This window comes from Protopterus annectens, chromosome 2.part0 (assembly GCF_019279795.1).
Source record: "Protopterus annectens isolate FY-2018-M chromosome 2.part0, PAN1.0, whole genome shotgun sequence".
In the NCBI taxonomy this organism is placed as follows: Eukaryota; Metazoa; Chordata; order Ceratodontiformes; family Protopteridae; genus Protopterus; species Protopterus annectens.
In genome coordinates, this window is record NC_056728.1 from 1,148,042,960 (window position 1) to 1,148,059,352 (window position 16,393).

General features: G+C 45.7%; 1 protein-coding gene across 5 annotated transcripts in view; it reads right to left on the minus strand.

Annotated features, from left to right (window-relative positions):
* The window catches only part of LOC122793381 (protein transport protein Sec24B-like), a 2,932,722-nt gene that overhangs the window by 2,566,571 nt on the left and 349,758 nt on the right, over positions 1–16,393 (minus strand). For 4 of the 5 annotated variants that reach the window (XM_044061340.1, XM_044061338.1, XM_044061337.1 and 1 more), the window contains exon 3: positions 16,077–16,226. The exons of the other annotated variant lie outside the window; for it this stretch is intronic. In XM_044061340.1, the coding sequence (XP_043917275.1) occupies positions 16,077–16,226 (150 nt within the window). The remainder of the gene's footprint in view (positions 1–16,076; positions 16,227–16,393) is intronic. 5 annotated transcript variants of the gene reach the window in all.

The following is a 16,393-nucleotide window of genomic DNA, read 5'->3' on the forward strand; positions in this document are numbered from 1 at the left end:
ATAACTCTAAATAGGGCTAAAAGGCCCACACAACAACTAAACCAACAGAGCACTAACTACCCGAAACTATAGATTCTATTATTAAAATTTTAAACACTAACACACAACTATCTATATGAAAATATCTACAACAAAAAGAAAGTTTTGTTTTATCAAAACTTGCTGTTTTTTTCTCACAAATGGTCTGAGCTAGCTGCATCACCGAGATCTCTCTTGCCACGGCAAACTAGATCTGAGGTAATTCCAGCAGTGCATTGTGGGATAAGGGGATTGGTCTCAAGCTACTGGCAAACCTTGAGCTTTGCTATCAGCCAGGCTCCGAACCCATTAGTGAGAATAAACGGCGAGATTTAACAACTTCACATGAATTAATTTTCTTCACAATTAGAGCTGGGGTTGGGAATCTCGTCAAAATCAAAATAAGTGACTGCTAACTAGGTAGGAAGATGAGGGAACAGACTGCCCAACTACCTCCAAGGTGGAAGAGGTGGCAAGGCCTCAGGGATGCAGATACTGTCTACCCAGAGGTAAGACAGCCTCCTGTTGCTGCAAAAGACCTTCTTTAGTTCAGTGTTCTCACAAAGTTGCTTTAAGTATTAAGATTTCATTCCAAATCAACTGTTCTTTTGCTGTAGTCCATGTCTGAACCACACTCTACATGGGTTCCTTAACATCCCTGAAAAGCAATGAGACTGCTTTAATTTTACATAAAGAGCACAGTGGATTTGCCCTCCTTATCCACAGTTTCCAAATAAGCTTCAATTTTGTAGTCAAATAAATTAAAGGAGCTCTGGAATGGGGAATTCATAAAAAAATCAATTTTGTGTTCTCCGTGAAATCAGTAAGCCTACACTAATCATGTAAGTTTAATATAATGACTCATCCCACAGTTCTGCCTAATCTGTCTGCAGCCCTGTAAGCCACCCCCATCATAATGTCCAATAGTGAAGAAACAGCTGCCAAATCAAACTTTTTTTTTTTCTTTACGAGGTTCACTGGGCAATTGTGCCAGTGGCCATTTTTAATCACTCTCTCTAGAGCTTTGTCAAATGAGGTAAAATAGTTTACGCCTCTTAATGAAAAAAGTAGAGGATGCATAAACCTACTTTCACAAATTATCCGTGGCCCTACAGTCTTTACTTTTTGGTTAGGGGGGATTAGTAGTGGAGGTTTCATAAGTCAAGAAGCACAGCTGCTGCAACAGTGTCCAATTAGGAAGTCTCTGAAATCAAATTCTCTCTGGGTAGCCAGGGGATCTGATGAGATTTTCTGGGCTGTGAAGCCCCACTAGTGGGGGTTTTCCTATGCTGCATCTTTGGCTATCTTAAGCATGTCCAGAGGAGGGGCTACCAAAGGTGACTGCTGAAAGGGCCCAATGGCGTTCTGCAACACGCTCTGAAATGAGAAACCAGAGCCAGTGAGCCATCCCTCTTCTGTCTCATCTCCAATACTCCCCACAAACTTGGCGGAATGTGGGCAGAATATTCATTCTTTTAGTCATCAACAACTGGTGTAGCTGACACTGTATGGGAGTCTATGTTTTCCCTTGCATAGGGACTTCTCAGGATGATCTGAAAGCAAGGTGGGTTAGTGGTTATGTAAAGAAAGAACATTTTCCTACCAATGCCAAGGAGGGACACTGCAAAGCGAGTTGGGTCCCACTATCCATTTGTACAACCAGATGAAGGGCCAAGAGCTCTGAAAAGGACTGCTCTGCCATTTGCACAGATATCAGTATCAAGGCAGTAAGGGACAGTGGGGGACCATGTACTGGAAAGAACCCTGCAGGTTGTGTGTCATGGGGGAAGCCACCAAGAACTCAAACTTTTAGTTATGTACTCACCATAACTTCAGATGTTTGGGATCCATCTCGCCTACATTCTGACTGATGGGTAGCCGATCCTCGGCTCCGACTCGGCACGCTTATGCCAAAGAGCGAAGTCTCTTATTGGCTGAGCTTACTATATCCCAGGATGCACCACTACCAGTCCCCCAGATCTAGTTTGTCGCATACATGCACACATGCACGCCCTGCTTATATAACATCGTCAGATGAAGCAAGATAAAACAGTAGAACTCAAAACCGTTCAATCTCTTCTGATCTCCAAGGCAGGGGAAGGAGGGTGGTATAGGAATGTAGGCGATGGATCCCAAACATCTGAAGTTATGGTGAGTACATAACTAAAAGATGTTATGTGATCCTATCTTACATTCTGACTGATGGGACAGCGTCCTAGCACCTGAATCCTGGGTGGCTCACTGGAAAACACTCCTGAGTACCGTGGAACCAAATGATGCTCGCCCTTTAGATGCCACATCCAATTTATAGTGGGAAATGAAAGTGTGGATTGGACCAAGTAGGCACAAATCTCCGATATTGCGAGCTTGGAATGAAAAGCTATAGAAGTCGCCATAGCTCTGGTAGAGTGAGCTTTGATAGATGTTGTAAGTTGCTTATTCAAGAAGAATAAGCCTGAGATATACAATCTCTAATCCATTTGGAGATAGTAGCTTTTGTGATGGTTTTACCCAATTTATTGTCTGAGAAGGACACAAACAACTGGTCTGACTTACGAAATTGCTGAGTCCTGTCTAAATAGAAGCGCAATTGCCTGTGAACATCCAATTTATGGAGAGTGTATTCTGCTTCATTGGAGAATTTTGGGAAGAAAACTGGTAGCTCTAGAGATTGTTGGAGACAGAAACTAGAACAGACCTTTGGGACAAAGGATGGATTAGGCCTAAGTGATACTCTATCCTTGTGGAAAATCAAGTACGGTGGTTAAATAGACAGGGCTTGAAGCTCTGAAACTCTTCTTGCAGAAGTAATTGCAACTAAGAAGGCAGTTTTCCAAGACAGATATTTTAACTCACATGTAGCAGCCGGTTCGAAGGGGAAGATGTTAATGAAGCACCAAATCAAGATCCCACGGAGGCAGGATGAAAAACTGGGGTCTTAACAGGCCCGCACCTTTAATGAAAGTTTTGCATAGTCTGCTGCTCATCAATGGAGGATCCATGGATTCGTGGAATTTAGAGATAGCCGCTAGTTGGACTTTAATAGTAGAGACAGAAGATCCTTGATTAAACAGGGATGTTAAGAATTTCAAAACCTCTGGGATAGGAGCAGTGATAGGGTCTAAGCCCTTGAGTTGAGCCCAGATAGCAAACCTCTTCCACTTACTGAGGTACAATTTGTTAGTGGTGGGTTTGTGGGCGAAGATAAAATGTGAACAACTTCCGGTCTAATGTGTGACTTCTGACTAAAGTCGAAGTGGAGGAGCCAAGCTGTCAACTTCAAAGATCAAGGGACTGATGCTGATGTCCCGACTGATGAATTAGCAGGTCCGAATTAGGTCTAAAGTCCACGGATCGTCCACGCATGCTTCTTCAGGTAAGGAAACCATACCTGACGAGGCCAGTATGGGGCAATCAGTATCATTGGACCCCAATTGAGAAGCTTTTTGAATGACTTTGGAGAGAAGTGGAATCGGAGGAAAGGCATAAAGTAGCCCTGTTGGCCAAGGTTGTGCTAGAGCATCCATAGCTGGTACTCCCTGATGTGGAATCAAGGAGAAGAACCTTTGCGACTTGGTGTTTAGTGGAGTTGCAAATAGGTCGCAGCACGGCGTCCCCCATCTCCTGAAAACCTGAGCTGCTACTGTTTGGTTTAGAGACCACTCGTGAGGAGAGAGAATTGTCCTGCTCAATTTGTCTGCCAATATATTTGATTTTCCTGGAATGTGGGTCGCTACCAAGAAGCGGTTGGTAGCTACAGCCCATTCCCACACTCTCATGGCCTCTCTGCAAAGGGGGTAAGATCTGGTCCCTCCTTGTTTGTTCAGATACCAGACCACCGACATGTTGTCTGTGTGGATGGCGATGATGCCCTGAGGAAGAAACTTGTGTAAGGCCTGTAGGGATAGAAGTACAGCCTCATCTCCAACACATTGATGTGGAGAAGAGCTTGCCTGGAAGCCAGGAGCCCTGAACTAGCCTGCCCAGACAATGCCCCCACCCTATCTGGGAGGCATCTGTCGTCAGGGTAACCACTGGAGAGGGAATAACAAAGGGCTTCCTTGATTCAGATTGGATGTCTGAAGCCACCAGCGAAGGTCCCGTTTGCATGTTTCCGTAATCATGATGTGATGATTGAGGGAAGATCCTGAAAGGACCATTGAGTTGACAATAGCCACTGAAGAATCCTCATGTGCAATCTTGCCAGAGGAACTAAAAGAACCGTGGCAGACATTGAGCCTAAAACTTGTAGAACCATCCTGGCTGGGGCTTTGGATCTCGAGATCAGAGCTTGAACTTGGCCCTGTAAAGTTTGGATCCTTTCGCAGGAAGAAAGACGCATCAATTTTGAGTCTATCTCTGCTCCTATGAACCTTATGCTGAGAGGGCAGCAAGACAGACTTTGACCAATTGAATGTAATCCCCAGGGTAGCCCCCAGGGAGATGGTGGCTTTGAGGTTGTCCATTAGTAGATGCCTGGTGGTGGCAGTCAGGAGCCAGTCGTCCAGATAGGGAAACACTTGGAATCCAAGACTTCTCAGGTGAGCCGTCACTACTGCCAAACACTTGGTGAACACCCTGGGGGCTGTGGTGAGACCAAAGGGCAGAGCACAAAATTGGTAATGACTGACTCCCAGGCTGAAGCGCAGATACCTCCTGGACGCCTGATGTATCGGTATGTGATAATAGGCGTCCTTGTGATAATAGGCGTCCTTGAGGTCTATGGAGCACATCCAAACATCATTCTCCAACAATGGGAGAATGGATTGTAACGTGACCATTCGGAATTTGGATTTCGTGACGGATTGGTTCAGTCTGCTGAGATCCAATATTGGTCTTTTTTGTCTGTCTTTTTTGGCACTAAAAAGAACCTGGAGTAATTTCCTGATCCGATCTGGTCTGTGGGGACCGGTTGAATGATTCCTTTTTCTAGCAGCTTTAAAGCTTCTGCGGCTGCCATTTCCCTTTGACTGGGTGGTGGGTCCGGGATTTTTTTGGACGGTGGGGGTGAGTATGTGAATGGGATGGTGTAACCTCCGGCAATGATCCGAAGCACCCATCTGTCCTGAGTGATTGACTCCCAGGCTTTTAGGTGCTTGGCAACGACACCCGACTGGCTCGAGCAGCACAGCCGGGCAATCCTCATGATGTATGGGAGGCTGAAGAGCCACGAAAGGACTCGCGGTCTCCAGAATTGCGGGCCCTCTGCCGCCTCTGGGACGGCGTCTCCCAGAAAAATTTCCCGCCTCTGCCTCTGGAAGGGAATCTTCCTGCTGTTGGGGAAAAACTTGATTTGCGGAACCACATCTTCCCTCCTTAGCCTTGGGGTAAGGCCGAAGGGAGTGGAATAACGGGCACCTACAGCAGATAAAGTTTTTCCCTCTTGCTCACAGCGGTAAGGGTGTCTTTAACCGGTCCAAACAAGGAGGACCCATCAAAGGGGAAGACTTGAAGGCCTCCAAGACCTAAAAGCGGAGCCAGGCTTGTCTCCGTGAGAGCCACGCCTGTGCCTGCCGCTCTACCGGCCGCATAGGAAATGAGCCTCATGGACGAGTTAGAAATTGACGAAGGATAGCCAACTAAGAGCTAACCGACTGGGCTAGCTGCTCAGGTAGGTTACCGAGAGGGAATCTGACAACTCCTTGACCAGATCCCTCTGAAGCCTGGTAAAATGTGCCAAATAATTCAGAGACCTTAAAGTAAAGGCCGCTGAAGTCAGGGTTCCGTGCCTGTCCATGCTCCTAGACTCCTTATTAGGAGGATGGATGAAGCCTCTGCCATGTCCTGTTGTGTAGCAGATGCCACCACCATGGCATCTACAGCCACGCCTTTAGTGAGGAACTCCTTCTCGGGGAGCAGACAAAAATTTATTTGGACGAGAAGGGACTGGTTCCACGGTATCTGGATGTTCCCACGCCCTTCGACAAACTAAATCCAGAAGCTCAAGGGCGGAGACACCCAGGAGGCGGAGGGCTGAGCCCCAAAGGCCTTGAGGAGCACTGACTCATCAGCAGAGGGGGTTTGGATATCCAGCCGCCTCGTTGTTTGGGGGTCTCTAAGATGTCTGCAAATCAGGCATCATCCGAGGGGACCCCTCTGCATCATCAAGATCAGTGTCCGATGTAATAGACTCGGGGAGTCCACGTGCTTCCTCTTGCGATCTCTTCCTTGGGGTTCCTCCAAGACAACTCAAGAACCCTCAGGAGGAGGGGAAGCCCCAATGGGGGTAACCTCAGGCCCAGGGGCTCCGCTGACTGCAGACAGGGGAAATGCCAAAGACCCAGTCTCCACGCCCAGGGAAGGTGCGGTAAAGCCGGAGAGATGGCCGAAGAGGACTTGGCCAAGGCACTCCTCATGGCTCTGAAAGCGGACCCCAGAATCCTGGGAGTGTCCGGTCCCCGGAGCCATGATAGCCGACGGAAGTCCGCACCGAGGGAGGCTCGGAACCAGCATAGGTCCCAAAACATCACCCACGGGTCCAGCCGAAGAAGTCCGTGTACCAAACACGGACCCGGCCGGGTTGGAGTAAGGGTCGGAGCCGACCCTAAGATCTCCACCGGCTCCAACAGCACCTGCTCAGCAGTCGGAGGAGGAATGGCAGTGGGGTGGGTCATCGGCTCGAAGCCAACTGGGTCGGAACCGAAACAAATTTTGGAAGACTGGGGACTGGAACAGTCTTTGGAGCACCCTGTCTATATCAGAATCTGACATCCTCAAGACCGAGGAAACTGAACGGGTTCGAAGGCCTCCAACGGCCCCAAAGGACTAGGGGACCGGCTCGAGGTGACTCGATGACTATCGGCGCCGAAGGAATACACACTAGATTCCATCGGTGCCGAGGTGGACTTCGGCGCCGAGGAGGAAGTGTCTACCCTTGTCGGCTCCGAGACCAGTGGAGCCGACGAAGGTGACCTGCCTCGATGCCCCAGCCATCGGCTCCGAAGCCAGAGGAGTCGAGACTGGTGGCATCGAGGCAGACCGTTCCATCCTCGGCTCCAAGTCCTTGGAGCCGAAGGAGGCCTGCCTATGTCTTTTGGCGGTCGGATCCACGGACTGGTCGGAACCGACGCCTTTCTTTAGCCGGAGAAGGAGAGGATGCCAAGGCTTCTTCAAAAGAAGGTTTAATTAACCCTTAAGAATCAATTTATTTTTCCTCTCCTGGAGGACCCTTGAGGAAAAAGCGTGACACGCTGCATGACTCCTGTAAGTGTTTAGCACCCAAACAATACACACAGAGGAAGTGATCGTCTGTGATGGACATTTTGAAATTGCATTTGGTGCATTTTGGAAGCCGAAGGCCTAGGATTTTGTGACATTATGGCAAAGAATCAGTAACTTGACAGAAAAATCACAAACTTTCTGTTTACTGACACTACCTAGTACAGTTATCGCTAGGTAACAAATTAGTAAGGGTACTTCGAAACCCTGTAAGTTTTAGGAGGGTTGAAAGACCAGGAAGGCCCTAGATGAAGGAGACCTAACCAAACTCAACCCAATCACACAACAAAGTCTTAAAACTCCAAACACACACAAAAGATAGAATAGCCGTGAAAACAGCTTTTTATGACTAGAACAAGGAATTCCTGACAGAAAAAAGTTAGTAAAATTACTACTTAGCTCAGCCAGCTCGAGACCACGTCTTCGCAGATTAGCGGCAAACGAGATCTGGGGACTGGTAGTGGTGCATCCTGGGATATAGTAAGCTCAGCCAATAAGAGACTTCGCTCTTTGGCATAAGTCGGAGCCGAGGGATCGGCTCCGAACCCATCAGTCAGAATGTAGGCGAGATAGGATCACATAACATCATTAAATTTCAGCACCAGCACTCTGAACCTATGCATGAGATTTGACATGTGCACAGATACTGGCCATGATGCCATCAAATCCTACAAAACAAATTGCAAATTCAACGGTGGGAACAGTGACCCCAAAGTAAATGATGCCAACATAAGCACTTCCTAATGCTGAAAGTGTTCATGACACTAACAGATACTCAAAGTTGATACCTGGACTCTCAAAACTGATGCCAAAACTATGATGGTAAGGAAAGAATGAAAAACCTGTGCTCCAAGGGAAAAACCTCTGACTAAACTCATTTTTTCAGAAACTTGAGGGGAAAAAGTACAAGACAAGTCTTTCTGTGCTCTAACCTTGGCATTTGCAAATTCAGGGAACAGTGCCATGGGAGACTCTCTTCTTGAACTATTCAAAGGCTCACAATTTGGTTAGCCTGCCTATTGGGCAAATTTGGTAAAACTTCAAATTTTAGACAGATTAAACAGGACGACTTTGGTTCCACAACCTAAAATAAAAACTGAAAAATGGTATACAGAAAAATTTCTGTTCTGTATACCCTCTTCCAATTTTCAGGAATAAAATTAGATGCTGGAGAGGAAGGTTAGGGATGCACGTCTGTCTTCATAGCCTTAAAGTCATGGTTTCACAGGAGGCCTGCAAGTATACAAACCAGAAGCAAAAACAGTGCTTCAGCTTCAAAGTGGCGGCTCCTGAAACATAGGAGAATAGCAACTTTTTGTATATAAAAACTCAGCCGTTTATTTCTTTTTCCTTAGAATGTTCACTGTAAAAGCCTTGCGAAGCAACACCTGCAGGTGTTAAGCTCTTCTCCACAACAGTAAAAACAGGAATCATATTTACTGTGGGGCCAGATTAGCCTTCCTGCAACCACACTTTTTGATTTCTACAGTTTAAAGCAATTTACCCCCAAATTCACAGTTGGTAAGCAACAGCTAAAGGGAAACTTACGCCTCACTGAGAACCGGCGAACCAGTGACTGGCTTAGAGGAAGCCTAGTCGTCGGTTTTGGATTTCGGATGCCTGTCCTTTTCTTTTTCTTTTCGTTTCTTGTGAACTCCGGTAGTCGGATGGCTATGATGGCATCGTGTAATTAAATCTTCTGCCAAAATAGTGAAAAGCAAAATCATACTGACGCTTAATAGTGCATTGGTTAAATCTAGCACAAAACCGACAACTAGCAACGTTGTGGTCAGGGCCTAGGCAAGGAATACAGTAAGAATGAAAGTCCTTATGGAGGTATTTGCTTCCCACAAGCAATACAACTTTTTCTGACATCGGTCTGGAGCAAGAAAAAAGGTTTCCTCAACAGGGTACTTAGCTTTTAATGAAGACTTCAGATCTGAAATTCGAACATGAAAATCTCAGGAGTCGGTCAACCGGCACTTGCGAACTGCTTCTGCTTCGGGCACCGCGCGGCAAGAAAGACTGAAGAAAATGGCGTCTGCTGCATCTTTTATACCCCTGGCGCACTGACGTCAGGGAAGAGGCGACAGCAACCAACGCCGGACCTAGACTTTGGAATTCAGGCCGACTGAGGGTAGCCTGCAAGCAGGATAACCTAAGTGTAATGACTGCACCAATAAAACATGAAGAACATCGAAAATTTTAGGAGTCAGCCGACCAGCACTTCTGAACTTGTTCTGCTACGGGCACTGCACGGCAAGAAAGACTGGTGTAATGGCGTCGGCTACATGTTTTATACCCCAGACGACATGACATCATGAAGAAGAGACCGTATCCGACACAGGAATCCAAGACTCTGGTATTCAGGCCGGCTGAGGGCTAACTGCAGGCAGATAATCCAAATGTGATGACTTCCACAGTGAAACACGAAGAAATTACAGTTGTGCACCTACCATAAATGTAGATGTTTGAGTGTATTCACTGCTGCAGTCATTACTCTTGGGTTATCCTGCTGGCAGGGTACCCTTAGTCAGCCAGAATTCCAAAGTCTAGGTCCGGCGTCAGTTGTTGTCACCTCTTCCCTGATGTCAGTGTGCCAGGGGTATAAAAGATGCAGCCGACGCCATTTTCTTCAGTTTTTTTTTCCCCCGATGTCAGGTGCCCCCAAATTGGTAGGCTGAAAAAAATGCCAATAAAAATGCATGCACAAAAATAACATTTCCTTCATCTACAAGCAAATATACCAAAAAGGTTGTATAGGATAGAGAAGTGCAGATAAGTCCCAGCAAAGAGAAGGGGGATGGTGGGTGGGTAACCTGGACTGAAACAGTGAATACACTCGAACATCTACATTTATGGTAGGTACACAACTGTACTATGTTCATCATGTTTCACTGTTGCAGTCATTACTCTTGGGTTGAATCCCAAAGCTGAGGATGGGTGGCTGGGCTAAATAGGATTAGGAGAGGCTATGAGGCCTTGCAGGACTGCAGTGGCAAAGCCTGCTCTGGACTTAGAGTAAAGAGGTAAGTGGTAGTGCTTTATGAAGATGTGCACTGAACTCCAGGTTGCAGCCTCTAAGATATCTTTGGTTGGTATGCCTCTGAGGAAGGCTGCTGAAGTGATTGCTGCTCTGGTGGAATGAGGCCTAATGCCCTTAGGCATTGACTTGCCATGTTGAGAATAGCAGAAACAGATGCAATGGTCTATCCATTTAGAAATAGTCTGTTTTGAGATAGCCTTTCCTTGTGATCCCGCAGCATATGACACTAAAAGTTGCTCAGTCTTTCTGAAAGCTTTAGTCCTGTCCAAGTAGAAGCGTAGCTGCCTGTGTTATGTCCAAGGAATGCAGAATTTTCTCACCCTTGTTCTGTGGATTTGGATAAAAGGTAGGCAAGTGAATGGTTTGGTTGAGGGCCACATTGGACACCACCTTAGACATAAATGTAGGGTTTGTCTTCAGAGAAACCCTGCCTGGATGAAAAATGATGAAAGGTTCCACAGCCATAAGTGCTTGCAACTCTGAGACTCGCCTTGTAGAGGTTATTGCTAGGAGCAGAGCTGTTTTTCAGGAAAATAATTTTATATCTTCTGTTGATGCTGGCTCAAAAGGAGGCAGTGTGAGTTTTTCCACAACATAATTGAGGTCCCAGGCCAGAATTGGTGCTCTCCTTGGAGGCCTAATGTTTTTGGCCCCTCTGTGGTACTGCCTTATTAAAGGATGAGAAAAGATAGGTGGTTCCGCATTGTAATGGGCTGAAATGGCAGAGGCACGAATCTTAATTGATGAGAAAGAAAGGCCTTTGTTCAGCATCTCAGTTAAGTATTGTAAAATCTGAGGGATATTTGGTACACACGTGTCAATGCCTTGTTCCTGGTTCCAAGCACAGAATCTCTTCCATTTCTCTGCATAAGATTTTCTGGTACTGGGCCTCCTGGCCTCCAAGATGACATCCAAAACAGCTTTTGAAAGAGGAGTGTTCTGAATGGCTACATTAATCGCCATGCTGCCAGATTTAAAGGACCTGAGTTGGCTGTGTAGGATCTGATTGTTTTGTTGGGTCAGCAAGTGAGAAGTTTGAGACAATATCCATGCTGGACCTTGAGACAAGCTCTTTAGGATTGGGTACCAGTGCTGGCGTGGCCAGTCTGGTACAATCAATCATTTTTGGCTTCTCTTGTCTGACCTTTAGGAGTACCCTGGGTAGGAGAGGCAGTGGAGGAAAGGCATATACTGTTAGATTTTTCCAGATGAAGGATAGGGCGTCCACTTTCCATGCTTGCTTGTGATAAATCCTTGTGCAAAATCTCTGCAATTGGCAGTTGTAAGGGGAGGCAAATAAATCTATGTCTGGGCATCCCCATTTCCTTATTACCATGCTGAAAACTTGTGGATCCAGTTTCCATTCGTTGGGATCCATGAGGTTTCTGCTTAGTTCATCTGCCAGAGTATTTATTTTTCCTGGCAGGAATTGTGCTTGCAGGGGAACTTGAAAAGCCAATGCTGTGTCCCATAAGGTCATTGCTTTTCTGCAGAAGGGGTAGGAATGTGTACTCCCTGCTTGTTTATGTACCATATGACCGTAGTGTTGTCTGTCTTTATCAGTAACTGTCCTGGATGAAGCAGGTCCTTGAAAGCTGTCAGGGCATTTTGAACAGTTAGCATCTCTTTTTGATTGATGTGAAGATGCATCTGGTTTGCAGGCCATGTGCCCTGAATACATTTTCCTGCCATATGGGCCCCCCAGGCATAATCTGATGCATCCGTTGTCAGTGTCTGCCTGGCTGTGGGTAGACTGAATGGCAGACCCTTGTTGTGGTGACAGTGCCCACCATCAAAACCTCCTGTTGCAGGCAGGGAATGAGTGCAATTACTGTCTCCAGGCTGTGGCAATGCTGAGTCCAAACACTTTTTACATACCATTGTAGTTTCCTCATATGCAGTCTGGCATATGGAATTAGTAGAATGCAGGATGTCATGAAACCCAAGGCCTGCAGGATTTTCCTTGCAGATAAGTGGGTTTTTGTTGCCAATTTCTTGGAGTAAGTAGTCAAATGCTTTTGTTTGTCTGGCGTGAGATAAGCCATCTGGGCAGTTGTATTTAAGCTTGCACCCAGGAATAATATTTCTCAAGAGGGCACTCATTTTGATTTCTTTTCGTTTACTGTGTACCCTAGGCCAATTAGTAATCTTTTTACAAACGCCAGATGCTTTAGAAGAATATCTTTGTTCTCTGCTTGAATTAGGTAGTCGTCCAAGTAGGAATATATTTGAATTCCTTTTTATCTGCAAAACGCAATTACTGGTGCCAGGCATTTTGTGAAGACCCTGGGCGCAGTAGATAAGCCAAAGGGCAGTGCAGAGAATTGGTAATGCATTGAGCCAGCTATGAATCTGAGGCATCTTCTGCAAGACTGTCTGATTGGGACATGCAGGTATGCCTCTTTTAGGTCCAACGTTACGAGCTAAGCCTCCTTGCCCAGTATGGGCAGTAGCTGCTGTAGAGTCAACATCTTGAATTTTGGAACTTCCAGAAACATATTTAGTATAGACAGGTCCAGTATTGGTCTCCAGGTTTTGTCCTTTCTGGGTACTAGGAAAAGTCTGGAGTAAAATCCTTGCCCCTGCTCTTGTTGTGGTACTTGCTGAATGGCCCTCATGTCCATGAGGGCTGTAATTTGTTTTTGCGCCTCTGCCCATTGACTGTGTGGCAGGTCTGGCATACCTTTTGACCTTGGTAGAGTGTGAAAATGGAACCTTTTGACCTTGGTAGAGTGTGAAAATGGAACCTGTAGCCTTGGGACACTATGTTCAGGACCCATTTGTCTTGGGTAACCATTTGCCAATTTGATGAAAAAAGTGCTAGTTTTCCCCCTAAGGGGGCTGCCAAAAGGAAAGTGCTTGGATGTGGTAGAGGAAAGTCATTGGGACTGTTTCCTGAAAGGCTGTGATTTGTCTTCTCTGCTTTTGGAGGTAGGAGCACCCCACTGTTTAGGCCTGTATGAGCCTTGGGGCTCAGATCTGCCTCTGGGACGCCTGTATCTGCCTCTTTGTGGCCTGTCTGACACTGGAAAGGACCAATTTTTTAGAAGGCCAGTTCCTGCTAAACCTGGGTGGCTGTACCTGTAAGAAATCCTTGACTGTCTGCATGGATTTTGCTTTATCCTCCATTTTTTCAACACCTCTTCTGCTTTAGTACCAAACAAAGTATCATGCTGTAATGGTGCATCTAATAATTTTGGTTTAACATGATCAGGCAGATTCTGTTCCTTTAACCAAGCATGCCTTCTAATAACAGAACCTGTAACAGCAGCCCTGCAAGAGGCCTCCAGTGAATCATAACCACACTGCAAAGTATGCTTTTCCACTTGTTCAGCTGCATGCAATAAATCCTGTAATTCTTTGTTTTCTGAACATTCAGTATTTGTCAACAATTTGTTTAAGCAGCGACATTAAACATTGCTGATATTTAAGCATATGAAACTGACAATTTAAAGCCCTTACAGCCAGGGTAGCAGAAGTGTAGACATTTTTCCCCCATCTGTCTAGAGCCCTAGAATCCCTATCAGAGGGGACAGGGTTTTTTGCAGTGGGAGCTTTGACCCTTTGGGACCCGGAGATATAGTTTGTGGGTCAGCAGCGGGGTTTTTATATAGGAATGTATGAGAATCCAGGACCCTGTAGTATCTGTCTGGCTTAGCAGGTGCAGGAGGTAAAGAGTCAGGGGACAGGCCGGACTCTGAAAATACATCTACAATGTCTAGAACAGGTGGAATAGCAAGGGGTTTGTGCTGAGGAAGTAGCAGAAAGTCTCTGAGCCTTTTCTTAGATTCAGAATAATCTTGTCTCTCCCAGTGGAAATGCTCCCTCATGGTATGCAGGGTTTCCCCAAAAGAATAATCCTCAGGAGAAGAGGATGAAGGAATGGATTTTTCAGCATCAGAATCCTCATAGGGAAGCATGGAGTAATCCTGTTCAGAAGAGGAATCAGAGAAAATATAAACCTGATCAGAATAATTATACTCTGTCTCTTGCCTAGGCCTCTTATCAGGAGGAGGATGTGAGCCCCTGATCAAAGTAATTAGGTGTTCGGACATTTTGAGCATCTGTTTTTTAGGCATGGAAGTCTGAGCAGGAGAATGCTGTACTTGTTTCTTTGTCTTTAGAGCTGCTTTAGTCTTTGAAGCTGAAGATGGCTTAATATATAGTTGTGTAGGTCTGAAGACACCCTCAGAACCCGATGCCTGCTCGGCGGCTCCGGACCCATCTGAGGGAACGATTTCAGAGTGTCCAATACCTTGAGTATCCAGAGGCCCAGTCGGCTCCACGTGGGAGTCGGAAGTGGCCTGTGGCTCTGAGGGAGCAGTCGTCCGGGGCTGAAAAAGCGCCTCACCGAGAACCGGCGACTGGCCTAGCAAAGGCCTCATCAGTTTTGGACTTCGGATACCCATCCTTTTCCTTATCCTTGCGTTTTTTGTAAACTCCAGTTGTCGGCTGGTCCGACGGCATTATATAATTAAATCTTCGGCCAAAGTAATGAAATGCAAAATCGAACCGACGCTCAATAGTGCGTTGGTTAAATCTTGCACAAAACCGACAGCTAGCAACGTTGTGATCAGGGCCTAGTCAAGGAATACAGTAAGAGTGAAAATTCTTATGAGGTATTTGCTTCCCACAAGAAATACAATTTTTAACTTTTTCTGACATTGGTCTGGAGCAAGAAGAAAGTTTCCCCAATGGGGTACTTAGCTTTAATGAAGACTTCGGATTTGAAATTTGGATTTGAATATCTCAGGAGTCGGACGTCCGGCACTTGCGAACTGCTTTTGCTTCGGGCACCGCATGGCAAGAAAGACTGAAGAAAATGGCGTCGGCTGCATCTTTTATACCCCCTGGTGCACTGATGTCAGGGAAGAGGTGACAGCAACCGACGCCGGACCTAGACTTTGGAATTCTGGCCAACTGAGGGCAGCCTGCCAGCAGGATAACCCAAGAGTAATGACTGCAACAGTGAAACACGATGAACATCATCATGTGAACAATCACACCATCTCCAGATTACTTTTCATGATGTAAGCACTATTACAACAAAATGGCAGCAAACCTCTTACTATTAACCAAAACATTGGCTGCAATACCAGGGACACATGACTGCTTAAAATGTGCGTATAATACAACACTATAGTACAGCTTCAGCTCTGGAGAACGCAGTCTCAAAAAAAAAAAAATTACAGCAGATAATGGAAAAAATCCAGACCATTGGTTCCATTTCAGTTCTAGCAATATCTAACAAAACAAGGGATACCAAAAAGGACATCCACAGAGATCGCCAAAATGTTTGAGCCGATTCAAATACAGCAATAACCCACATTCTAGTTAGTACATAATCACTAAATCAAGCATGTATACAGTAAAGCTGTATAGCCGTAACAATCAAAACAACTGAAGTCCTTGATACTTTGGCATATTATATTCTAAATAGGACCAGATGACAAGATCAGAACCATATTGTGAAAAAACAGGAAGACAAAGGATGCATTCAACAGAAAACACATGTACAGACTAGCAAGTACTCAAAAAATTATACAAGCAGAATATGGTTTTCCTTAAAAAGAAAAGAAATGTGTAATTAAAATGTTGAAGGGATCTTTTCACTGGAGAGTAGTCCTCACAGGCACATCACCATCTTTTGCATGTTCCACAGGGGGCCTCTACAGCACCAAAAAGATAGGTGCACACATTCATAAAACTGAACTGTAAAGTCTGAGATTTAATATAAATGTACTCTTTACATAAGGGGTACGAAGTTTAATACACAGTGCTTAGAAATACATACCAGCTGCAGAAGAAAGATATGTGGTAGCAGAGACGGAATTAGTTGAAGGTGGCCCTGGTACTACAGCGCTTGTAGGAAGGCTAGGTGGTGGTCCCACATTAGGTTTGGTGAACTGAATATTCTGATTCATAAGGCCTGTGACTGAAGCAGCTGGAAAGAAAAGCTTATTATGTAATCAGATCTGACTTTTAAAGAAAGGAGAAATACCACCACCACCATCCCCACCCCCTGCGCATACACAAAAAAGGTTTCAGATGTGTACTTATACTTGCAAACTCCCCACAAAGTGTGGCTACACTAGACTCCATCACTGTTAA